Below are 26,450 nucleotides of genomic sequence, written 5' to 3' on the forward strand. Positions count from 1 at the left end.
TTAGGATAGAGTGACCTGTGTATAGAGGGTAACAGAAGTGTATTAGGATAGAGTGACCTGTGTATAGAGGAGAACAGAAGTGTATTAGGATAGAGTGACCTGTGTATAGAGGGTAACAGAAGTGTATTAGGGAAGAGTGACCTGTGTATAGAGGATAACAGACGTGTATTAGGATAGAGTGACCTGTGTATAGAGGGTAACAGAAGTGTATTAGGATAGAGTGACCTGTGTATAGAGGGTAACTGACGTGTATTAGGATACAGTGACCTGTGTATAGAGGGTAACAGAAGTGTATTAGGATAGAGTGACCTGTGTATAGAGGGTAACAGAAGTGTGTTAGGATAGAGTGACCTGTGTATAGAGGATAACAGACGTGTATTAGGGAAGAGTGACCTGTGTATAGGATAAGTTGGGGGCTATCGCTGTGCGTTGTTCTGTGTTAACATAGCTCTGTGGTGACACTCACAGCAGCACACAGCGCCACACACACAGCAGCAGCCTTCCTTGTGTCACGTGATCCCAGTGTCACGGTTCGGCTGTCATGTGACCGCGGCGGGAACGCGCTGGTGAGCGGAGACAGGGAAGCGGGGGCGCGCGAGGGTACCGGCGCTGGAGCGATCCACACCCCGGAGGCTTCTGACAGTTACCGGCGGCGAGCCGTCCATGCCGGGGGCAGGAGGCCACATGTGTTCCGAGAGACGCCGTGTGTCGCCGGCCGCGGTATGAATCACTCCGGCTACAGGTCACCGCTCAGCCCGGAGAAGAACGGCGAATGCGACTGGGAGCCCGGCGGGTGCTGCGAGGAGGAAGAGGGGGAGGAGGAGGACGGGGAGGCCGCGGGCGAGGGAGCGGCCCGGCTTCATCACCGGCACCGCCGCCGCCACTCGCCCATGTCTCCCCCTGGCAAGAAGCACCTGGGCCTGGAGCTGCACCTGAGCGGCCACAGCTTCCCCCCCGAGCCCGGACTGGCCGGATCCCCTTCCGAGGGCGAGGACGGGGAGTATGAGGCCGGCGGCAGCCTGCTGTTCCCGGAGAGGAGGCGGACCCGCTCCAGCAGCTCCCGGCACCGCTATGAGATCGTGGCGGAGCTGGGCCCGGAGGAGGTGCGATGGTTCTACCGGGAGGAGAAGAAGACCTGGAAGCCGTTCATCGGCTATGACTCCCTGCGTATCGAGCTGGCCTTCCGCCGCCTCGTGGAGATGAGCACCGCCCAGGCGGAGGAGCCGGCCGCGGGGGACGGGCCCGAGGAGCCGGGGGCGGAGCTGGACGTGGTGGTCATTGGGGAGGTGTTGAAGATAGAGCCGGTGTGTGTGCGGAGCGGCCTGTACGAAGTGGACGTGGCCGAGGGGGAGTGCTACCCGGTGTACTGGAACCGTAAGTGCTGCCCTCCCGGACCCTTGTATGGGCCCCTGTATCCCCCTATGCCAGCTGTCAGTCCCAGGGTTCCTGTATCCCCCTATGCCAGCTGCCAGTCCCAGGGCCCCTGTATCCCCCTATGCCAGCTGCCAGTCCCAGGGCCCCTGTATCCCCCTATGCCAGTTGCCAGTCCCAGGGCCCCTGTATCCCCCTATGCCAGCTGTCAGTCCCAGGGTCCCTGTATCCCCCTATGCCAACTGTCAGTCCCAGGGCCCCATATTCCCCTATGCCAGCTGTCCTAGTGCCCCGTATGACCCTATGCCAGATGTCAGTCCCAGGGCCCCATATGACCCTATGCCAAGTGTCAGTCCCAGGGCCCCGTATTCCCCTATGCCAGCTGTCACACGCACACCACCCTGGGGCTCCTGTTTACCTCTCTCTCAACTGTCACTCCCCGGGGCCCCATATGACCCTATGCCATCTGTCACTCGCAGGGCCCGTATACCCCTATGCCATTTGTCACACACACCCCACCTGGAGTTCCTGTTTACTTCTCTCCCAGCTGTCACACCCCAGGGCCCCGTATACCCTTATGCCATCTGTCACCTCCTTGCTCCCTGTGTACTCCTATCCAGACTTTCATACACTAGTGTACCCTTTTCCCAGCTGTCACACCCCGTGGCCCCTGTGTACCTTTATCCCAGCTTTCAGGCCTGGGACCCCAGCTGTTAACCCCCTCTTCACTGAACTCCAGCGTCCCAGCATCCTAGCTGTCATCCCCCAGGGGTTCCCATGTCCCTCTATCCTTCTATCCTGCTCTCCATGGATCCCCATCTCCAGTCATCCCCGACCCTGTATCTCATGCAGTCAATCCACCCCCCCCCCCAGGCCCTCATATCTTCTCCCTAACCCTTCTCTCTTGTCCAGGCCCATTTTCCCTGTCCCACGTATCACTTACATTGTTCTCTTACTTCTGTTACCTATCCTTTCATATCCAGGGTCTAATCCTGTAAGCATAGCCCCTTGTGCCATCATTCCTCTCTAACCTTCTGCTTTTTCCAGCCCTCTCCTTCCTATCTTTCCTCTCTCTGTATTAGGGATACACTCCTCTTTATTATTTTTTGGATGTCCCTGCTACTTATCCTCACTGATGTGACCCGCTGCCTCTCGTCGCCTTTAAGGGTCAGTCGTCTGCATCCTCTTTCATTTTAAAAGCCAACGGCGTTCTCATAGCCTTCTTATAAAGTTAGGGAGTCCAAACACAGGTGTAGTCCCTATACAGAGGGACACCATTCTAGGTCTACAGCTTATGGGGAGCCGGCAGATTTTCCGTGCGATAGAAGCGCTTGGACAGTGACTCCACCTGACCGTGTGTATGTCATTGTTTAACCCTGCAAACGTGGGCCCACGAGTCCCGGACATTTCCATTTCATATTTTCCCTGTACATGTATGGCGGAATCTGTATGAGATCCAGCTAGTGCAGGGGTAGGCTACGTGCAGCACTGCAGCTGCTGTGCACTACACATCCCAGCATGCCCTGTCACCGTTTTGTTGTGTATAGCTCAACAGCAGCTGAAGTGCTGGATGTTGCCTAACCCTGAGCTAGCGCAGTCCCACAAGGGGGCTTCAAACCATCATATCGGAGAATCATCTGAGCATCAGTGTGACATCTTCACTTCTGAGCAGTTGGCTATCCTAAGTGTGGATAGATCGTGTTCATTCCGGCACCTGTCGCAGCCCGTGCAGTTCCTCTTTCCCTGCCTGGGGTGTCGCTCTCTGCTCTGGTGCTTCTAGCACACTCTGGTCTGTATCTCAGCAGTTTGTTGCATCAAGTGAGTGTGCTAGAAGCACCAGAGCCAAGAGCAACACCCGAGGCAGCGAAGAGGAACTGAAGAGGTTGTGACAAGTGCAAGGTGCTAGAACACAAGATAGGGGAGTCAACATTAACCTGGAAGATTCGTGCTGGCCATACACCTGCACGACCAGCATCAGATCCGATTCACCATCCGACTAACCAGAGCTCCCCGGCAGTCCCGGCAGCATGTTTGTTGTATTTCAAAGCACACGATCAGTCGTACGATCGATCATGCGCCTCACACGCTCGTTAGGGAAACAGTCATTGAAATTATTTGAATTGCCGCACGATGGATCGCATGAACAAAATAAATGGCACGATCTTCACACGATACATGGAACATATGGGCTGCACATCTGATCATAAGATCCGATTGTAGGAGCTGCGGGAGCGCACATCGGATCGTATCTTACTAAAACAAATACATGATTTTCACAAGATCCATCCTATGACTCGTCGAAAATCGGGCAATCGACCAGAAATCGTGCAGGTGTATGGCCAGCTTCAGTGTGTTCATCTTGTGGCTACAGAATCACAAGGAAGATTGTCAAACAGCAGAAGCTCGTATTGGCATGAGGAAAATGTGACCCCTGTGAGACGCACAAGCTACTTTGTGACCACCGCTGAGGAGGTAGTTAATTAGTCGACAGTGTAATGTCGACCAAGGAATGCTGACATGATAGCAATGTTATTTCAAGCATTTTAACAGTGTTAACATTATTAATTTAAACCTAATACTTTACCTTCTTGTTTAATGTTATAATGCCAGCACGGCTAAATTGTTTGAAATAACATTACTACCGTGTCTGCATTCTCTGGTCGACATTACACTGTTGACATTTTCAATGTCAACATATTATACAGATCCCCCCCCCCCCCCCAGTCTGTGCCATTACTTTATTGGCATGGGTTCTAAACGGAAAGCTGCCCAGTTTATGACTTTGCATATATGACAGAGGTTCCCAAACTCGGTCCTCAAGGCACCCTAACAGTCCAGGTTTTAAGGTTATTTATTGTTTGACCACAGGTGACTTAATTAGTAAGCGGCCACTCGGTCGTACGCATCCGATGTTTCCAAACCACGCATGTGTACAGTTAGTTGTTCGCATGTGCATACGAGACCTTGCAATCCAAAATGCTGTAGATCGTACGGCTTACGAGCAGGAAGTGGCTTCCGGGAGTTGATTGACATGAAAGGCCGTTTGTGGGTGGTGACGGGGGTGGTGGTCTGAAAACGCAGGCGTTCCTCACCGTTTTCAGGGCGTTTTAGGGGCGTACATAAATTTCCTGCTACGACCGACATAGAAGGCCGGAAGTAGTAAAACGTCACTCTGAGAGCAGGTTAGAGGCCTGGCTGATCGTACAGCTTGAGGTTGGGTATGTGCTCTCTCAAGCCCCAAAGTAGAATCGATACTATCGAATGTGACTGATGTTAGGTGTGATGTTTCTATTTTGTGCCACACAATGCAAGCAGCTAATAATCGATTGTTGTAGCTAATAACACTGCTAATTGGCTTGTAATTGATTCAGTTGCGTTTGCATTAGAGAATAATAACAATACATATATTTCATGGGGATGGCTTATTCTATGCGGTTTTCTGTAAATTTTGGTGTAATTTGCACACAACACAAGCGACCGCAACCATCAGAAGAAAATTAACATACAGCGACTGACAACGATCGACTCGATCGCTAGCTGCTATCACTCGCTAGCTAGAGGAGGTGCATTGTTCACGTATGGGCATCACTTAGGTTGCGACCGACCGGCCGTGCGATCGCTTCCTTTTTCAGTTTTGAGGTCGTTAGGCGTACGACCGAGCGGCCGCTTACGACCGACTCTGAATGAGGTCCTATGTTTGGAAACCTCTGATATATGACCTACAATTGAGTACCCTCTCCTTTCTCCCCAGCTAGCAGAGCTGTGGAGGTCCCATGTTAGGAACACTGCCGTCTGGAAGGTCTAACCAGCCCTGCTGCAATTCTTGTTCACAGGTTAGGGGCGTGCCAGTGGGGGCAAGTCTTCCTAAGCTTCAGGAGCTCTTGGCATTGGACTCCCAAAGTACTGCTGGCGCCAGGTGCCAGGATATCGGATTTTAGATTTGCACATAAGCGTCAGTGAAGCCAATTCTATTATTAATAGATTTTCCCTCTTTGAGACGTTTATGCGACCCTTGTCCCCTCTGTGATATCATGTATCCCCCTCCTAAATTACCACTAGGGGGTACATTTACTAAAGTGACAGTTTTTAGAAGTGAGTTTTAAAAGTGATATTGCCCATAGCAACCAATCAGATTCTAGCTATTATCTTCTAGAAGGTGCTAGTTAAATGTTAAGTAGAATCTGATTGGTTACCATGGGCAATATCACTTTTAAAACTCCCTTCTAAAAACTCTCACTTTAGTAAATTTACCCCTAGCTGTTTAGAAGAAAATAGGGAGGATTATATATATATATATATATATATATATATATATATATATATATATATATATATATATTTATTTATTTATATACATTTTTTTTTTTTTTTTTTTTACTGGGCAATCTGACGTAATTGCCATGGGATATAGAAATAGAGAATATAGCATATTTTCAGTAAGCCAGTGAGTTTCTAGGGCATGTTACCTGCATATGAATCGTCTTTTTTCTTAATTCCTCTGTAATGGACAGTTCTGCTGTTAGAATGGGCTGGAGCATTTCCGATGTCTCTGGGGTCTGTGCCAGAGCTCTGACATTCATCATTCTCCTGCCCCCTCCGTTACATCTGAGTCAACGGGGGCATCTGATGAATCGATGGCTCCAGACACCAGCCCACAGGCCAAATGTCATCATTCTGGGGCTGTAATCTCTAACAAGTAATAAGTACAGAGGATGCACACAAATGACAGCAGTGCGGGCCTGATACGGATGTGACCGCTTATTGAGACCGTGCAGCACCTTCTGTAATAACGCAGCTCGATGCAGTCTGATCGGAGCCTTAGATTTGGGTTAGTTTATCTGTGTCGTGTCTGTGGTCCATTGAGCTGCAGTCACCTAGTGGTGGCCACAGCCCAGACAGAAGGCAGCCGGGGACGTGGCCGTGTGTCCGAGTTCTGTAGTGTGTTTAGAGAACATGGTTTGTTTTCCAAGTTATGGGAACGTTCTGTCCCCACCCCGGTCAGTGGGAGTCTGGAGCTCCTAAAGCTGTTGTCACGGTCCAGGAGAGAATGGCTAATGTGAGGGCGGGTCATTCTCATACAGATGATGTGTTCCATTGGTCTTAATGGATGCTCATTTTCCTTCGCTCCTCAATAAAGCATGTTGGCTTCCAGATCTGTGCTGCGACTAGGACGCACCAGCAAACTGTGCTGATGAATTTGCTATGCGAAGTGCTAAGATGCAGTAACCTCAGCTATTATCCACACCAAGTTCTGTATACTGACTGCCGCATATCACATTAATCCGCTCAGTCTCCAGGTGCAGCCTAGTTCATTCTCTTTGCAACTTAGACGCATTTTCGGCAAAAAAAGACGCCCGATGTCAGCAGTGTTGCACAGCACCTGGCAGCTCGCTCCCGCCAGGCATATCGCACTGCATAGAATATTGAGGCTGGATGTATGAGGACACCTCTGTAATGTCAGGAGAGTCTCACTTGCAGTTTTGTAGTAGAGTCCAGAGCGTGTGGCAGCGGTATACAATCGGGAAGCCTGCTGCCTTAATACCGGCAGCTGGCTTCCCGACTGTCATATCCCGGCGAGGTATAAAATGCCGGGCGTCTAGATGTAGATGCCTGACATGTCGCCGGGAGTGGGGGAGGGTTAGGTTTAAGGCACCCGGGGGGAGGGGGGACTTAGGGTTAGGCACCTCCCTGGGAGGGTTAGGCACCCCCCCAAGGGGACTAAGGTTAGGCAGGGGGGGGGAGGGGGGGATTAGGGTTAGGCACTTGGGGGGGGAGGTTAGGGTTAGGCACCCCTAAGGAGGGTTAGGTTAGTCAATACTTACCTATCAACGATCAGGATTTCCAGCGCTGTCGGGCTTCCGCTGCTGGGAACTCTGCTTTGGTCGGCCAGGCGCTGACGGGAATCGAACCCGAACCCGATTTCATACCGATTCCGTGGCAGCTTATTGGACACGACTCACAGCCCAATCCAGTGCACATGAGGACAGGCTCTGTTTGGCTTGTTGGACAGTGATCTGCTCCACCTGCTGTGTACAGGAGGGGGAGGGGGGGTGAATGCAGGTATCTGTGGGGAGGTTATGAGACACTAAAGGGCTGAGTAGGCAGAGACATTTACCCAATAACAGCAGTTGTTCAAAAGTCTGCAACCCCCTCAGCTGCGATTACTTAGTGTGGCAGCACGTTTGGCATATTGGTCAGCATTACTGCCTCACAGTCCTGAGGTCGGGAGTATAATTCCTAACAATAGACACCTATGTAGAATTTGTATGTTTTCCCTGTGTTAGCATGGTTTTCCTCCAACAATCCAAAACACATTGGTAGGTTAATTGGAGTCTGACAAATGAATTAACCCAGTGATTGTGCTCCACTGGGACAGGGACTGATGAGAACGGCTCACATTGTTTTATCATGATTTTTTGTGTTAGGCCTGTATTCAATTAGGGAGCGAAAAGTCTGTGCTGGACTTTTCGCTCCACATTGGAGCGTTTCTGGGGATAAAGTATCGGGCGCGTGCTCGCTTTATCCCCGTATTCAATTTAAAATGATCGAAAACAAGACTACGAAAAAAAACGGGAATTTTCGGGAAATAATTGTATGACCTCCCTAAAGATGTCCAGACATGGACTGCAGAAGAAAGTCGGGGATTTAAATTGCCGTGGCAGGTGCTTTTTTTTCCCGACAATGAAGAAGTGATGCAGAAGAGCAGTTAGGTTTTTTTTTTTCGTTTTTTTAAGTGGTCCCATCAAATTTGGGGTACATGAAAATGGGTACTAGCATATTTTTTAGTCCCTAAAGTAATTTTTTTCAAATTCTGCAACTATGCACCTGCCGCTAATAGCCTATTCCAGAAAACACATGCCGCTAATAGCCTATTACAGAAAACACATGCCGCTAATAGCCTATTCCGGAAAACACCTGCCGCATACTCGCAGAATAGCCCTGAACCTATTTCCCTATTTTTAAACACTTTTTCCCTTTTTTTTTTTTTTTTTTTTTTATTTACCCCAAATTTTTAAATAATTTTTTTGGGGTGTCCCTATTTTTTTTTTTTTTTTTTTAAACTTTTTTTCTACTTCAGGGTCCATAGGGTATCCACAGGATACCTTGGGGTATAGGTGTGACGTCAGTCGCAGGGCACCAAAGAGTTAAGCTTTCAGCCTCCCAGGATGCACTAGGTCCCACTCCTATACCCCGCCCCCGGGCCAAGGCACCTCAGTTTAGTTTGGTGCCCGGCCGGCGTCGGGTGCACCTGTCGGAGTGGGGGCTAGAAGAGCCCCTGAAGCTTTCTTCAGTGCAGCTGTGGCTGCACATCTGGATGTACAGCATGGACAGTCAGTCCTGACGTCCATGCTGTCTTCCCTACACCCCCGCCGGTACCAGAACGCCGGTACCGATCCGGGAATGCTGGTGAGCATCTGGGGTCACAGCTAGCGGTGACCCCAGATGTTCCGGACCATGGCCGGATCCAAGGGGGACAAAGGTAAGCAGCGGGGTCCCGCGGTGGGTCCCCGCTGGTCACATGGTCCTAAGTCCCCAGGCAGGGAGCTCCCTGGGGACTGGCTGCAGCGTGGAGCCAGGCGACCAACCTGCGCTTCCACTACCCCCTGGGACAGCGGACCGCAGCAGAGCGGTAGCGCTGCGGCGTCCCAGGGGTTAAATGCATGCCAGGGGAGCGCGCCTTCCCTGTCTCACAGCCGGCGCCTCCCCCGCTGCACACAGCCCTCTCTGCATGCTGCCGACTGGTCCTGTGGCAGCGCTCCTCCCCCAGGCCAGCCTCCTCTCTGCTCCTCGGCGGCCATCTTCTCCAGAACGCATGGTGAACGCTGCTGGAAGCGCTGGACGGAAGCATCGTGGTCTGGGTCCCCCCGCATACCTCTCCTCCGCTGTGGTCAGGTCTGTGTATGCAGCGCTGTGTCCTACCAGGCCCTGTGTCTGTGTAGTTGAGTGATCAGCGCTGTTAGTGCAGGAATTGTTATTTCTCTGCATTGTATGTGACTGTGCTAGCGCTGCTGCCTGTAATCTTTTCTTCATCTAAACTGTCAGCTTTATTACTGTCCCTGTTCTTTCTGCTAAAGCCCTTGCGGTGCGGTGCTGCAGGGTGGTCTCTCGCCTATTTAATACTTAATTGGTGAGAGAGGTCACATACGTGGTGCCATCATGTCTGAAAGTGATTTTCCCATCCGGCTACAGTGTACCACGTGCAAAGTACCGTTAGCGGAGGGGGAGGGTAGCGCGGAGGGCCTTTGCCGGCAGTGTTTGTCCATGGCGCGGCCTATTACGGTTACAGCACCGGTACAGGAGCCGCCCTGGGCTTGTTTCGCTCAGGCGTTAACAGCTTTAGTGGGCCAGTTAGCTCCGCAGCCCGCGTTTACTCCGATGGGTTTGTCCCAGCAGTCTGTGGTGTCGTCACCCATGCAGGGGTTCCCACGACAATTGGTGGTACCCCACAGTCTCCCTATTTCCCCGCTCCCGGGTTCTCAGGAGCCAGCGTGGGTTAACTCCCTGACGAGTTCTGTACAGCACTTGTCGGATGTGTTGCAAGGGGAGTCTGTGATGCGGTCTCATAAAAGGCCGGTGGCGTCTCTGTCCGCTCCTTATGAGGATGACGAAGGGACGTCTGATGATGGGGAGATTCTAGACCCTTACGATCAGGAACCTCTCCATACTAAGGACGCTGATGCTAAGTCCAAAGTATATATTCCTGGACTTATTCGGGCGGTCCGCACAGCCTTGGTGATTGAGGACGAAGTTCCCCCAGCGGCTAAATCTAAGTATGCCTTTTTCAAAGATGTGAAGGGCGATGCCACAGTCTTTCCTCTTTCGGGTCAGTTGGTGGACCATTTAGAGGAGGCGTGGAAACAACCTGGCAAAAGATACCAGCCGCAGAGACGCCTGGCGGTGGCTTATCCGTTCGCGGATAATTATTTTGCGAAGTGGGAATCCCCTCCACAGGTGGATTCTCACGTGACCCGTCTTGTCCGTAGTGCCACATTGCCGATGCCATCCATGTCCTCCCTTAAGGATGCTACGGACCGCAAGGTAGAAATCTGCCTGAAGTCCGCTTATTCCCTTGCAGGGGGGGCAGCACGGCCGGCTATGGCCATTTGCTGGGTTGCCAGAGCGATGGAGCGCTGGGCGGATTCATTAGAGGCTTCTTTTGAATCCGACTGTCCGGCCGATCAGGCGGAGTTGATTGGCAATCTCCGTGATTCGGCCACCTACATCAACGAGGCGGCTCTAGACATTAGTACTCTGGTGTCTAGAATTTCTTCAGCAGCGGTAGCTGCTCGTCGCACCTTGTGGCTGCGATCCTGGAAGGCGGACGCAGATTCCAAGAAAGGTCTGGAAGCGTTGCCGTTTACCGGAGAAGTTCTCTTCGGTCCGGATCTGGATAAGATTGTGGCCACGCTGGCGGCAGCCAAATCTGCCTGTCTCCCGTCGGCCGCTGCTCCTTCTGGTTCGGGACCATCGTCCTTTCGGTCATCTAGGGCCCAGGGCAGGCCCAAACCACAGTCGTTTCCTCGACAGGCTGGCCCTAAGAAATCGGTCAAGCCCCGGAAGCAGGCATGGAGTACCAGACGTCCGGCCCCCAAGCCAGATGACAAGCCTGCGGCCTGACGGTCCGGGCCTCCCTTTGGGGGATCCCAGGGTGGGAGGCCGCCTGCTACAGTTCGCCCAGTGTTGGTCGACCACTACGACAGACACTTGGGTTCTGGAGGTGGTTTCTCACGGATACGCCCTCTCCTTCCGGCACAGACCCCCGGCTCGCTTCTTCACCACGGGTCTCCCATCAGACCGGAACAAGGCTACGGAGCTGCGGAAGGTATTGCACACTATGCTCCAGGCTGGAGTTATAGTGGCGGTTCCATTCTCCCAGAGGGGCCAGGGTTTCTATTCAAATCTATTTTTGGTACAGAAACCCAATGGGTCATATCGTCCGATTCTCAACCTCAAAGCACTCAACAAGTCTTTGCGGGTCCCGAAGTTTCGGATGGAGACCCTACGGTCCATCATTCTGGCGCTGGAACCTGGGGACTACTTGGTGTCATTGGACATACAGGACGCTTACCTGCATGTCCCTATTCTTTGGCGCCATCAACAGTTCCTCAGGTTCGCAATCAGCTGCGACCACTTCCAGTTTCGGGCGTTACCTTTTGGCCTGGCAACAGCACCACGTGTTTTCACCAAGGTGATGGCGGTCATGGCGGCTTCTCTGCGGCTGCAGGGAGTCCGCATGTTGCCGTATTTGGACGACCTGTTATTGGTGGCAGGATCTCCAGAGCTCCTGTTACGCCACTTGGACCTGACCATTGCACTGCTGCAACGGCACGGCTGGCTAATCAACTGGCAGAAGTCCACTCTAATCCCGTCTCGGAGGATTCTGCATCTTGGAGCCTTATTGGACTCGGGACAGCAAAGGATCTTCGTGACGGAGGACAAGATCTCTGCTTTACAGTCAAGGGTGCGCAGTTGTCTGCACAGCCGCCGGGTGTCCTTACACTCGGCGATGAGGTTACTGGGCTCCATGGTGTCGGTGTTCGACATGGTGGAATACGCCCAGTTTCACTCCAGACCTCTGCAGCACCTGATCCTGTCCAAGTGGAACGGGCTGACTCAGTCTCTGAAGTCCCAGACGATTGTGCTCACCCAGGAGGTTCGCCTGTCCCTTACGTGGTGGTTACAGACGACCCACCTCAACAAGGGACGTCCGTTCTGGGTTCCAAATTGGGTCCTGTTGACAACGGACGCCAGTCTTCGGGGCTGGGGAGCAGTTTCGGGTCCACACTTGTTCCAGGGCAGGTGGACGCCGACAGAAGCGGAGCTTCCAATAAATATCTTGGAACTCCGTGCGGTCTTCAATGCTCTCCAGCAGGCACAGCGGTTTCTCCAGGGTCGCCCGGTGCAGGTCCAGTCGGACAACGCTACCACCGTGGCCTACATAAACAGGCAAGGAGGAACTCGCAGTCGGGCGGCTCTCGTAGAGGTCTCTCGGATCCTGGTTTGGGCGGAGCGCAATCTTCCGGCCATATCAGCGGTCTTCATCCCGGGAGTGCTCAATTGGGAGGCGGACTTTCTAAGTCGCCAGGACGTTCATCCGGGGGAATGGTCCCTGCACCCGGACGTTTTTCAACTACTGGTGGACAGGTGGGGTCTTCCAGAAATCGACCTCATGGCGTCCCGGCACAACAACAAGTTGCCGGAGTACGGGTCTCGCACAAGAGACGAAGGGGCGTCTCTGGTGGATGCTCTGTCCGTCCGGTGGACGTTCCGGTTCGCATACCTGTTCCCTCCGGTCTCCCTTCTTCCACGGGTAATCCGGAAATTCAAACAGGAAGGAGGGACGCTCCTGTTGATAGTTCCCGCGTGGCCCAGACGGCACTGGTTCTCAGACCTTCAGGGTCTGTCCGTGGACATTCCTCTGCGGTTGCCGCTACGACCGGACCTTCTGTCTCAGGGTCCTTGCCTTCACCCGGACCTGACTCGGCTGTCTTTGACGGCGTGGCTGTTGAGACGGCCATGCTGAGGTCCCGGGGGTTTTCCAGCTCTGTGGTGCGTACCATGTTGCGAGCTCGGAAACCGTCTTCCGCGAGGATATACCATCGCGTGTGGCATACGTTCTTCCAGTGGTGTCGACCGAGAGGTTATGCACCGCGGGAGTTTCGTCTGTCTCGGATTCTCGCCTTCCTGCAAGCGGGACTAGATCATGGGCTTCGCCTTGCTTCTTTGAAGGTACAGGTTTCGGCCCTATCTGTCTGGTTTCACCGTAGGATTGCTACAATCCCGGATGTGCGCACCTTTATGCAGGGTGTTCTCCGCATTCAGCCGCCCTTTGTTCCACCTGTGGCGCCTTGGGATTTGGCTGTGGTCCTGAGGGCTCTCCAAGGACCGCCGTTTGAACCACTGGGCTCAGTGGATCTTAAATGGCTAACAGCTAAGACTGTTTTCCTTCTGGCCATTGCTTCGGCCAGACGTGTTTCTGAGTTAGGGGCTCTTTCTTGTAGACCCCCTTTCTTGGTTTTTTATGGGAACAGGGCAGTGCTCCGCACTCGGCCCGAGTTTCTTCCCAAAGTTGTTTCCCAGTTTCATATTAACGAGGAAATAGTTGTTCCGGCCTTTAACTCACCGGGTCTTTCCGTGGGTGAGGCCTCTTTGGATGTTGTGCGGGCCTTAAGGACTTATGTTGACCGCACTTCTTCGTTTAGGAAGTCGGACGCTTTGTTTGTCCTCTTTGGCTTCCGTAAAAAGGGTTGGCCTGCTTCAAAGCAAACTTTGGCAGCCTGGATCCGTATGGCTATTTCTGAAGCTTATCTTCATGAAGGCCTACCGGTCCCGCCTTCTCTGAAGGCTCATTCCACTAGGTCTGTGGGTCCTTCGTGGGCAGCTCGACGTGGTGCCTCGGCAGTTCAGATCTGCAAGGCTGCTACGTGGTCTTCTGTCCATACCTTCGTGAGGTATTACAGGTTTGACACCTTCGCCTCTCAGGATGCTTCCTTCGGGCGGCGGATTCTCCTTTCTGCACAGGAGCGTCCCCACCCTTAAAGGATACTGCTTTGGGACATCCCCAAGGTATCCTGTGGATACCCTATGGACCCTGAAGTAGAAAATATGAGATATGGTAAGAACTTACCCTTGTTATCTCTATTTCTACGAAGTCCATAGGGTTCCACAGGACTCCCGCCCTGTCGCACCTGTGCTGCAGATGGGCTTTGCTCTGGTCACCGGTTTTCTGTCTCCCTCTGGTGAGAATGTGATTCTTGTATGTGTCCAGATCTTTGTTCTCTCTCTTCCTTCTCCTCCTCCGGCCTATGGCTTGGTAACTAACTGAGGTGCCTTGGCCCGGGGGCGGGGTATAGGAGGGGGACCTAGTGCATCCTGGGAGGCTGAAAGCTTAACTCTTTGGTGCCCTGCGACTGACGTCACACCTATACCCCAAGGTATCCTGTGGAACCCTATGGACTTCGTAGAAATAGAGATAACAAGGGTAAGTTCTTACCATATCTCATATTTTCTGAAGCTTATCTTCATGAAGGCCTACCGGTCCCTCCTTCTCTGAAGGCTCATTCCACTACGTCTGTGGGTCCTTCGTGGGCAGCTCGACGTGGTGCCTCGGCAGTTCAGATCTGCAAGGCTGCTACGTGGTCTTCTGTCCATACCTTCGTGAGGTATTACAGGTTTGACACCTTCGCCTCTCAGGATGCTTCCTTCGGGCGGCGGATTCTCCTTTCTGCACAGGAGCGTCCCCACCCTTAAAGGATACTGCTTTGGGACATCCCCAAGGTATCCTGTGGATACCCTATGGACCCTGAAGTAGAAAATATGAGATATGGTAAGAACTTACCCTTGTCATCTCTATTTCTACGAAGTCCATAGGGTTCCACAGGACTCCCGCCCTGTCGCACCTGTGCTGCAGATGGGCTTTGCTCTGGTCACCGGTTTTCTGTCTCCCTCTGGTGAGAATGTGATTCTTGTATGTGTCCAGATCTTTGTTCTCTCTCTTCCTTCTCCTCCTCCGGCCTATGGCTTGGTAACTAACTGAGGTGCCTTGGCCCGGGGGCGGGGTATAGGAGGGGGACCTAGTGCATCCTGGGAGGCTGAAAGCTTAACTCTTTGGTGCCCTGCGACTGACGTCACACCTATACCCCAAGGTATCCTGTGGAACCCTATGGACTTCGTAGAAATAGAGATAACAAGGGTAAGTTCTTACCATATCTCATATTTTTGACACAGTTTATTTTTAAATGACATTCCCAGGGCTGCAGGCTATTTTTTTTAAGCCTGCACCCCTAAACCCCAATTCTGCACTTTTTTTTCGCCATGTAAAACATGGTGAAAACTTATCCCCGTTTTTTTTTTTTGCTTCAGACTTTTCGAACCTGCGAAAAGTCTTTGAAATTGAATTCGGGGATAATTGAAATAGGCGAAAATGAAAATGACTTTTCGCAGCCTAATTGAATACCCCCCCATAGTGTTCACTCTTGGTCCGGCGCCGGGCAGAGGGTGAGGAAGAAAATGGGGGGGGGTGCTCGGTACTTACAGACATGCTGGGCTGCCCCCAAGCGCTCCCCATTTTCTGTGAATAGATGCCGCACGCGAATGCGCATCGGTGGGTGGGGGCGGCACCCAGCATGTTGTTTTAGTGGGGCACTGACAAAAGGGCAGGGCACATTCTTCCCTTTTGAAATTAGGCAGGGCGCGGCGCAGCGACCTGCTAAAACAACCTAGCGGGAACGCTACAGAATGATGGTTGACCTAATGACAGTCGACCTTTTTACTATTGACATTCATAACATGTCGACCTTGTGCTGTCGGCCCTACTAGTGCGCGATACTATGCCCTTCCTGTGCCTCAAGCGCAGACTGTTAATGCTTGGAGGGCTATGTGGCTGAAAGCTGGATCTGGGGCAGCCAGTCCTGGCTTCTACGCAGAGTTTCTTCTGTACCTTACTGTTGGTTTGTCCGCTGATATATAATAAATCGGGCACGGCGTGGGCATGTTCATATGAGATATTTGTCATTGCTGAGCTATGGCAATGGCACAAAGCGTCCCTTGTCTCCCAGTACAATCTCTGATTTGTGTGCTTGTCTTGTTGTTGAGCATCGGGTCCCCGTCTCCTGCACTGACGGAGGGAGCAGGGTGGTTTGATGGCTGAGGGATGTGATGGTGACACAGAGCAACAGATCATTGGCTTTGGGCCTTGCCCTGAGCTGCATTAGTCTCTCTAAGCCTTATCCCTTTAGCTGAACATGCTCGGACTACCATCATGCTATATATATATATATATATATATATATATATATATATATATATATATATATAGGACTGTTTGCCACTGGGCTTACAATGTCATTTTAAATATTTACACAGTCTACTTAGATTGCAGTGTCACACTCATGAGATCGTGCATGAAGCCGTCACATGGGGATGGTCTCCCTATAGGTCTATCCTCTTATGAAAGGATTACATTTGCTGGTAAAGTAAATGTATTGTCTGAACATCACATTGTGATCTGAAAAAAAACTCTGCAGCCGGGTAAAACCTGTACAGCATCCATACAGCTAAAGGGCTAATTCACCTGCAAACTAAAACCAAAATAAAATACCAGTGTCTGGCCAATCTCCATCAGGCAGGCTCGTAGGGAACTCGCCAATGCCAGCATAGCGCATGTACCCCCTAGTCTTTATCTTTTGAGGACCCTGTTTGGGATGGTGAAGCCCCAGCTCACTGAACTGCCCACTGGTACCAGTGAGAAGGCCACAGGTGGCACTGACATCTGCATACAAGGCCTTGTGGGTGCCATTGTGAGGATCTCCTGATTGGGCCTCCTGGATCACGTGATCTATTGGGCACAGTAAGTATACCTTTGTATTTTACTCCAGGTCACCTTTAACCTTTAATGCAAAGTACCCATGTGACTGGTGCACCATGGGGACAGGTCCTGAGGAAAACTACAGGATCGTGCAGAGGGAAAATTCAGGGCTGTGTGTGAAATAGATCTTCAGCTTGTGATTTGCAGAATTTGCCATTCAAATGAGTTTTGTATAACACATACCTTATTTGTTTACTGGCCATGAATTGCCTAGGATCTTCGTATCTTATTATATCACTTATTACTATTTATACTTTATTAATATGCATACCTTTTTATTATATTCTGTATTCAGCGCATTCTGTACGTCATGTGTTTTGAATTGTGTGTGGATAGAGCAGCCAATGTGTAGTCAATCAGATTGAATGAGTGGTCACAGCAGTACAGAGTATGTCAGGAGATGAGTGATGTGTTAGTGAGGACAGGGCTGCATGTGACAGGATGTGAGGAGGGGAATGGAGGCAGCAGGAAGCCACAGACTGAGAGTTGTATAGTGGGAGGAGCAGGGTCTCCAGCAGCACAGAGTATATAAGGAGATGAGTGATGTGTTAGTGAGGACAGGGCTGCATGTGACAGGGGCAGTGACAGGATGTGAGGAGGGGAATGGAGGCAGCAGGAAGCCACAGACTGAGAGTTGTATAGTGGGAGGAGCAGGGTCTCCAGCAGCACAGAGTATATAAGGAGATGAGTGATGTGTTAGTGAGGACAGGGCTGCATGTGACAGGGGCAGTGACATGATGTGAGGAGGGGAATGGAGGCAGCAGGAAGTAACAGACTGAGAGTTATATAGTGGAAGGAGCAGGGTCCCCAGCAGCACAGAGTATATCAGGAGATGAGTGATGTGTCAGTGAGGACAGCGCTGCATGTGACAGGGGCAGTGACATGATGTGAGGAGGGGAATGGAGGCAGCAGGAAGCCACAGACTGAGAGTTATATAGTGGAAGGAGCAGGGTCCCCAGCAGCACAGAGTATATCAGGACATGATGTGAGGAGGGGAATGGTAGAAGCAGGAAGACACATACAGTTATATACTGGAGAGGAGCAGAGTTATACATTCAACTTGGTTTTTGTAATAAGCAGGAGTAGTGCTCAGCAGTCAATATAACATATATAGGGGTATTCAATATGGGAGCGAAAACTCAGTTTTTGCGTTAATATCGCACATATGACGTCATTATCGCAGGTTTTAGTTTTACACCGTATCCAATTTCAAAGACTTTTCGCAGGTTCGAAAAGTCTTTGATAAAAAACGGGGATAACTTTTCACCATTGAATAGGTGTCGAAAAAAAGTGCAGAATTGGGGTTTAGGGGTGCCTGCACCCCTGGGAATGACATTTAAAAAAGAACTGTGTCAAAAAAAGTTTTAAAAGAAAATAGGGACACCCCAAAAAATTTATTTAAAAATTGGGGTGAAAAAAAAAATGGGAAAAAATTATATAACAATAGGGAAATAGGTTCAGGGCTATTCTGCAAGTATGCGGCAGGTGTTTTGAAGAATAGAATTAATAGCGGCAGGTGCACAAATGCAGAATTTTTAAAAACTTACTTTAGGGACATCAAAATATGCTAGTACCCATTTTCATGTACCCCAAATTTGATGGGACCACTTAAAAAAACGAAAAAAATAACCTAAGTGCTCTTCTGCATCACTTCTTCAATGTCGGGAAAAAACACCTGCTGCGGCTATTTAAATCCCCGACTTTCATTTACAGGCTAAAACGGGGGTACCCATAGTGATCCCCCATGTTTTTACAACTTTAGGGGGGGTCTTACAATTTTTTTAAGGAAAATTTCGTAACTTTACGTAAATCCCACTTCGCAGGCTCCCGTTTTCGCTAGTTTCATATTGAATACGGGGATAAGCGGGCGCGCGCCCGATACTTTATCCCAGGTAAAAGCTCCGATATGAAACGTAAACTTCGACAGCGAAGTTTACGTTTCATATTGAATTCCCCTCATAAGCTCATGTAATAAGCCTGGTGCTTACATTGCAGGAGAAGAGAGGTTAGTGATGAGCTGACAGATGTGACCTCTTTCACATAGGTGTTGAAATACTTTTCAGAAATAGTCATGAATAAATTTTGACAGATTTAAGGAAGACCCTCCTTCCCCGAACTAGTGGTTTTTTCTGTGCTGTATACGCCGGGGAATCCAGCCTATAGAATAACATTTTAGTGAGATTGACCCCATGTGTTGAAGGGAAATCTCTGGATGGATTTCTTCAGGTGACTCCTATCCAGTTCGCTGGTGTTGGCGGTGCTGAATTTCGGTGTTGTGATCTTTGCGTCATTTTCATCCAGCACTGGTATTCTCTTTTTAGTAAAAAAAATAATATATAATAAATCTGAACAGGTCACACATTACGGAATGTTATTTTGTTATTTCTTATGCATTTTATATTTAATTCTGACTTGGTCGGGGCGGCAGCAGTTTATGTACAGAAATAATAACTACACTGAGAACCTTTATTATCAGAGTTATGTTATAAGAAAACCGTAGTCTTTGGGGGAGCATCCGATAACTTATCTGGGTTTCTTTCCACTTTTTCCTTTTCTTCTGAAGAGTCGGATAAAATCCCCGTGATGCGAGGACAGTGGTTCATCGACGGCACCTGGCAGCCCCTAGAAGAGGACGAGAGTAACCTGATAGAACAGGAGCACCTGTCCTGCTTTAGGGGTCATAAGATGCACGACAATTTTGACCTGGAAGTGGCGAAGCCCGTAGACCACAAGGATGGTGAGATTCATCTGGTTATATCCTCATTATGTCTCCACAAAGAACTTGGCTGAAATCTGTTTTTTTTTTTTTTGGGGGGGGGGGGAGGGTTACATCAGCTATTGCTATAATTTTAAAGCATTGCCACCTTTTTTTATAATAACTGTATCTGCTAAATGTGGGGACCTGGCGACCTTTAATCTCGCATCAGCTAATATCCATCGGTAAATAATTAGAACAAGGATCGGATTGAAGCACATTTAAGTGTGTGTAGTCGTCCCATCATCGCAGTGTAAGGAGAGTGTGTAATGACGGCACATCTGGCTGTAGTCTGCCCTACGTTGCTCATGCTCTGAACTGTATCCCTTGTCGCTCTGATTGTGCGTGTGTGTGTGACACAATCCAACGCTCTGGGGTTTCGAGGGATTAGGATAAGTGTGGACTTCTCTGACATGCACGTGGAGCGTTTTCTATCAGTGGCCACCTGCCACGTTTTAGGGTAGGTGGTGAGTAGGGAAGACTGCAGCGTAAGCAGCACGCCAAACTATAATCCTGCTGGTCATTCTGGGGAAAAATCCCTACCAAGTCTAGATTTAATAGTAGAGATATATAGATATATAGGAGTCTATTTATCAAGAAATGAACCAGTGGAGAAGTTGCCCATAGCAACCAATCAGCTTCTACCTATTATTTTATAGACTGTACTTGATAAATGCTACTTGAAAGCTGATTGGTTGCTATGGGCAACTTCTCCACTAGTTCACTTCCGTTCACTGCTTGATAAATAGACTCCCTTAGAGACTGATGTTATGTTTCTGGCTTTCGTACCTTCTAAAAACTGCTTTCAGCTTAGTTTGTTTTTATTTCGTTTTGTTTTTTCATGCTCCTGTCTCTTTTGAATGTTCTAATGTTTATAGTGTCTCACTGCTGTGATTGCTCTATTTCGACGTGAGCGATTAATCACAAATACATGCATCTAGTATATTCTATAAGAGGGGAATCTGACCTGTCATATAGATATATCATTTTGCCTGCTAGATTAGGTCATTTATTTATTTTTTAATTTATCTATTATAAAAAGGTGCATTTTATTTATATTTTAATTAGTATAATTGGCAGCTTCCTGTTCTTGCACACCTAAAAAAAAAATCGTAAAATGTATTCTAAACTAGTGTTCATCCTAGCACCCTGCACCGGTCACACAACCCGTGCAGTTCCTCTTTCCTGCTAGGGATGTTGCTCTCTGCTCTGGTGCTTCTAGCACACTCAGCTGATGCAATAAACGTTTTGAGATACAGACCAGTGTGTGCTAGAAGCTCCAAAACAGAGAGCAACACCTCAGGCAGGAAAGCGGAACTGCACTGGTTGTGACAGGTGCTAGAATGAACACTATATACTATGTCTGCACGGAGCTACTCACATCCTCTTGCCAAGCAAGGTCTACCTCCCTCTCCTTCCCACAGTCGCATGATGCGGGGACATTCGTTCATAGTCCTGGTGGTGACTTGGACATGATGTGCAACTAAATTAAATGAAAATATGTATTTCATTGTTCATCTGTTCCATAAATGGCCTCGCTGCCTGTACGTTACGTCATTCAGGTGGCTTAATGAGCGGAAGCCCCTTGTTCATAGAGAAGAAAATCTGCCCCCAAGATCACAACTCTTCCTGTCGCAATTTACCTGTATACAGGTGACAGTGACGCAAACCTTGCATAGCAAGAGGCGGTAACTTCCTCCAGACGGAGCTAACGCTCCAATTTGAATGAAAATGTAAAGTGATTGAATAAGCAATGTTATGTAAGTGATAGATGTATGCTCTGCAATGACTGCTGTGCTCTCACCTTACTGATATTGTGATTCTTAGAAGGTTTCGCTTCAAAGCCAAAATAAAGTTAACTGTCTTCACTTTGCTAGTTATCTACCACCTTCCTCCCTTCTCCCTCCCTTTCCTGTTCAATTGGAGAGGATATAACGAGAGCACAGGGGCCCCGCGTGCTAAAAGAAAGCGTTACGAAGGTACAGTAACTTAGCCGCCTTGTAGATGACTCTCTGGCTGTAGATGCTGTCACTAGCTAGCACGCCACTGACACTGCCTCTAGAATGACTTAGCTGGCATGCTTCTTCTAGAGCTGGGGTTCCGGTGGCCTTCCAGTTATTACTGTTCTGGACAGACACAAGCAAAGTCTCCGTAATAACATGGCCAGGCCATAACGGTATTGCCTCCTACTACGAATGGTCATAGATTTGTTCCCGTTCAGACTTCACTCGGGATAGTTACATACGGTAGTTACAAGTGCAGCATTTTATACTAGACTGAAAGTGTACAGACTACAGGGAGTTCCGCTCTCAGACGACTTTCAGTTCGTATGGGCACTACTGCAGCTTTTACTAAATAGTTTGCGTTATAGTTCTTGTTTCAGTGTTTCTCACTAAATCCTTTATATCATCGGGGAATGTATGTCCTTTTATAGACGATGAGATTATTTTTACCTTGAATTGTGCTGACCAGGTCTTTGTAATTCCTGGGTCATGTAACCCGGTCATTCTCTGCGGCACTACGGAACGCTTGCTGTTATTTTTTAGCGCTGATATGACCAGTGGTGTTTTAGAAATGAAAGTTGTCCTCCGCGCAATAGAAACGGCGCTCTGTCTCCGATACTCGCATAAAAACAGCGCTTTAACTTTAGCCACGTCATTTAGGCTTTGTAATGCTTACGTCAGTATGCTGATTACAGATAGTACCATAGTCCTCAAGTAACAGGTATTACAGACCTGGGGACACTGGTAATGTGAGGGTTACCATCCTTAGCTTATACCATATATTCCTATTGAACATGTTGCCTTTTCCCATAGCTTTGAGCACCGTTCACTTGTGTATTATCTCCGTTCACAGTGATTGCAAAACCTTGTACACCTTTATTCAGCCATGCTGGCCAGTCCCCCTCTCCGTCCATGTATTCCCTTTATTCAGCCGTGCTGGCCAGTCACCCCCTCCGTCCATGTATTCCCTTTATTCAGCCGTGCTGGCCAGTCATCCTCTCCGTCCATGTATTCCCTTTATTCAGCCGTGCTGGCCAGTCCCCCTCTCCGTCCATATATTCCCTTTATTCAGCCGTGCTGGCCAGTCCCCCTCTCCGTCCATGTATTACTTTTATTCAGCCGTGCTGGCCAGTCACCCCCTCCGTCCATGTATTCCCTTTATTCAGCCGTGCTGGCCAGTCCCCCTCTCCGTCCATGCATTCCCTTTATTCAGCCGTGCTGGCCAGTCACACTCTCCGTCCATGTATTCCCTTTATTCAGCCGTGCTGGCCAGTCATCCTCTCCGTCCATGTATTCCCTTTATTCAGCCGTGCTGGCCAGTCCCCCTCTCCGTCCATGTATTCCCTTTATTCAGCCGTGCTGGCCAGTCCCCCCCCTCCGTCCATGTATTCCCTTTATTCAGCCGTGCTGGCCAGTCATCCTCTCTGTCCATGTATTCCTTTTATTCAGCCGTGCTGGCCAATCACCCCCTCCGTCCATGTATTCCCTTTATTCAGCCATGCTGGCCAGTCACCCTCTCCGTCCATTTATTCCCTTTATTCAGCCGTGCTGGCCAGTCCCCCTCTCCGTCCATGTATTCCCTTTATTCAGCCGTGCTGGCCAGTCCCCCCCCCTCCGTCCATGTATTCCCTTTATTCAGCCGTGCTGGCCAGTCATCCTCTCTGTCCATGTATTCCTTTTATTCAGCCGTGCTGGCCAATCACCCCCTGTATTCCCTTTATTCAGCCGTGCTGGCCAGTCATCCTCTCCGTCCATGTATTCCCTTTATTCAGCCGTGCTGGCCAGTCCCCCTCTCCGTCCATGTATTCCCTTTATTCAGCCGTGCTGGCCAGTCCCCCCTCCGTCCATGTATTCCCTTTATTCAGCCGTGCTGGCCAGTCACCCCCTCCGTCCATGTATTCCTTTTATTCAGCCGTGCTGGCCAGTCACCCCCTCCGTCCATTTATTCCCTTTATTCAGCCGTGCTGGCCAGTCACCCTCTCCGTCCATGTATTCCCTTTATTCAGCCGTGCTGGCCAGTCACCCCCTCCGTCCATGTATTCCCTTTATTCAGCCGTGCTGGCCAGTCCCCCTCTCCGTCCATGTATTCCCTTTATTCAGCCGTGCTGGCCAGTCCCCCTCCGTCCGTGTATTCCCTTTATTCAGCCGTGCTGGCCAGTCATCCTCTCCGTCCATTTATTCCCTTTATTCAGCCGTGCTGGCCAGTCATCCTCTCCGTCCATTTATTCCCTTTATTCAGCCGTGCTGGCCAGTCCCCCTCTCCGTCCATGTATTCCCTTTATTCAGCCGTGCTGGCCAGTCACCCCCTCCGTCCGTGTATTCCCTTTATTCAGCCGTGCTGGCCAGTCACCCCCTCCGTCCGTGTATTCCCTTTATTCAGCCGTGCTGGCCAGTCACCCCCTCCGTTCATGTATTCCCTTTATTCAGCCGTGCTGGCCAGTCACCCTCTCCGTCCATGTATTCCCTTTATTCAGCCGTGCTGGCCAGTCACCCTCTCCGTCCATGTATTCCCTTTATTCAGCCGTGCTGGCCAGTCACCCCCTCCGTTCATGTATTCCCTTTATTCAGCCGTGCTGGCCAGTCACCCTCTCCGTCCATGTATTCCCTTTATTCAGCCGTGCTGGCCAGTCACCCTCTCCGTCCATGTATTCCCTTTATTCAGCCGTGCTGGCCAGTCACCCTCTCCGTCCATGTATTCCCCTTATTCAGCCGTGCTGGCCAGTCACCCTCTCCGTCCATGTATTCCCTTTATTCAGCCGTGCTGGCCAGTCACCCTCTCTGTCCATGTATTCCCTTTATTCAGCCGTGCTGGCCAGTCATCCTCTCCGTTCATGTATTCCCTTTATTCAGCCGTGCTGGCCAGTCATCCTCTCCGTCCATGTATTCCCTTTATTCAGCCGTGCTGGCCAGTCCCCCTCTCCGTCCATGTATTCCCCTTCTCTTCCGCTTTATTCGCTCCCTGACGTCAGCGCTGCGGGCCACAAGCCGGTGAAGCAGTTAGTATGGGGACAGCTAGTGAGCTCGGCTCCTGAACGGATCGGCTACTTCTCCCGTCCATTCCGAAGCTGCATTTACAGCACTGAGCAGGAGAAAGGATCACTCCCGCGGCGCGTTTTCTCTCCCGCGGCGTCAGTACGGACAGCGAGCAGCTGTAGTGCGATGCTGGGGATGTTGGTCAAACATATATGAAGCTTTGCAATCACTTTAGGGAAGTGGTATTGCTAGAAACTACCACCGTTTGTGTACTTATATAGAGCAAAGGATCTGCACATTGCCTGTAAGTGGTACTACCAATAATTTCTACCCAGCAATCCGGTATTAGAGCCGCAGGTTACCCACTGCTACTTTATAATCAATGTGTGACGTGTAACACAGATCTAGTGATAATGTATTGCAGAGTGTAATTATCCCCATTTAAATCTGCAGGAATTATTGCCCCCTGTAGGAGGTTTTGTTCTCTGCCCCTCTAACAGTCTTATTTCCGCACAGCTGTCCACAGTTTAAAGTTAAGTCGCAACCACGTGGACTGGCATGGTGTGGACGAGGTCTATCTCTACAGCGATGCAACTACTTCCAAAATAGCGAGGACTGTTACGCAGAAATTGGGGTTCTCAAAGGGTAAGCTTGTATGTTACCAATGACGATGATAAATTCTAGGTCACTGAGTTATCTGTTGCACCAAACAGCGGCATCCTAAGACAGACTGCTGACATTCTATTCCTCAGTTATCCATAGGAAATGGGGCGTTGTCCTAACTTCATGTTCAGCATTTTGGCTCATAGGAGCTAATGACGTCCCTGAGACAGGACAATCAGTGTAATTGTGAGCTGATTGGTTGCGTTCTCCTGGATGCTGGGTCACTGGTACACCGTAATTCTATCTCTCCTGTCACCGTGTGTCAGTCCTTGCCGGCAGTGTATGTCTAGCTGAGCTCGCCTGCGTTTCCTGCCCTTTGTTCTATATTTACATGACAAAATATTGGGGGAGATGTACTAAGCCTTGTGGGGGGGGGGGGGGGGAGAAAGTGGATGAAGATAAAGTACCAACCAATCAGCTCCTGTCATTTTTCAAACATAGCTTGTAACATGGCAGTTAGGAGCTGGTTGGCTGGTACTTTATCTCTCTACACTTTCACTTTCCAAGACTTAGCGCATAATACAGATCAGTACTAAGATGTACTAACAGCCAGTGCATCAATCTAGTCAGAGGGAATATTGCTCTGTAATAAATGTGTACAGAGCTTCTCTGCTCCCCAGTCCCCACCCCCCAGCTAGAAGTCTGGGTATTTGTAGATGTAAAACATGAAAAGGAAATAAAAGAGAGGCAATATTAATGCAAGGGTAAGAGAGATTGCTAAAAATTGTGGCCCCAAATTGGAACCCTCAGAGTGTAAATACCCTGTAAAAGGTGTGAGGATGGACTCCGGCTGGCCTGAAAGTATCTCATAAACTTTCCCTGACTGCTGCCAAAGTTCCCAGGTCTTCAGAGAAGCACCACAGTCTCAGGTCACCGGAGGCTCATATTGTGCTGCTAAGATACAGACCTGAAGTCAGAGAAGCTTAAACATTGATCCTGGCCACAGGGGCGGTTCTGTCACACTCCTGAGTACACAGCGGCAGCCAATCACAGGCTAAGCCTGGCCAATGGGGTGGTTCTGTGTCTGCCCTGTGTCCCCTGATGACTCTCCTGGGTGGGGGGAGCGAGGTTATACATTGGCTCTCAGGTGAGCTGCTGGATCACATGGAGCCAGGCTAATGCTGGCACCACACACAGCGGCAGCCAATCACAGGCTAAGCCTGGCCAAGGGGGTGGTTCTGTGTCTGCCCTGTGTCCCCTGATGACTCTTCTGGGTGGGGGGGTGAGGTTAGAGATTGGCTCTCAGGTGAGCATCTGGATCACATGGAACACCACCCCACCTGTAGCGGCTGCATTTAGCTCCCCAATACTCCAATAT

The 26,450-nt window shown here is 50.0% G+C and overlaps 1 protein-coding gene across 2 annotated transcripts in view; it reads left to right on the plus strand.

The window, feature by feature from the left end:
- Nucleotides 1–469: 469 nt before the first annotated feature.
- The window catches only part of DDHD1 (DDHD domain containing 1), a 65,266-nt gene continuing 39,285 nt past the window's right edge, over nucleotides 470–26,450 (plus strand). The window contains exons 1-4 of one of the 2 annotated variants that reach the window (XM_088457963.1): nucleotides 480–1,374; nucleotides 19,302–19,475; nucleotides 21,371–21,472; nucleotides 24,986–25,114. In XM_088457963.1, the coding sequence (XP_088314089.1) occupies nucleotides 723–1,374; nucleotides 19,302–19,475; nucleotides 21,371–21,472; nucleotides 24,986–25,114 (1,057 nt within the window). In that variant the 5' untranslated portion in view covers nucleotides 480–722. Of the gene's footprint in view, nucleotides 1,375–19,301; nucleotides 19,476–21,370; nucleotides 21,473–24,985; nucleotides 25,115–26,450 lie in introns of both variants that reach the window. The other variant, XM_088457962.1, reaches the window with a different exon arrangement.

The sequence above is a fragment of the Taudactylus pleione genome, unplaced genomic scaffold (genome assembly GCF_031769625.1).
Source record: "Taudactylus pleione unplaced genomic scaffold, aTauple2 ptg000796l, whole genome shotgun sequence".
NCBI classification, from domain to species: Eukaryota; Metazoa; Chordata; class Amphibia; order Anura; family Myobatrachidae; genus Taudactylus; species Taudactylus pleione.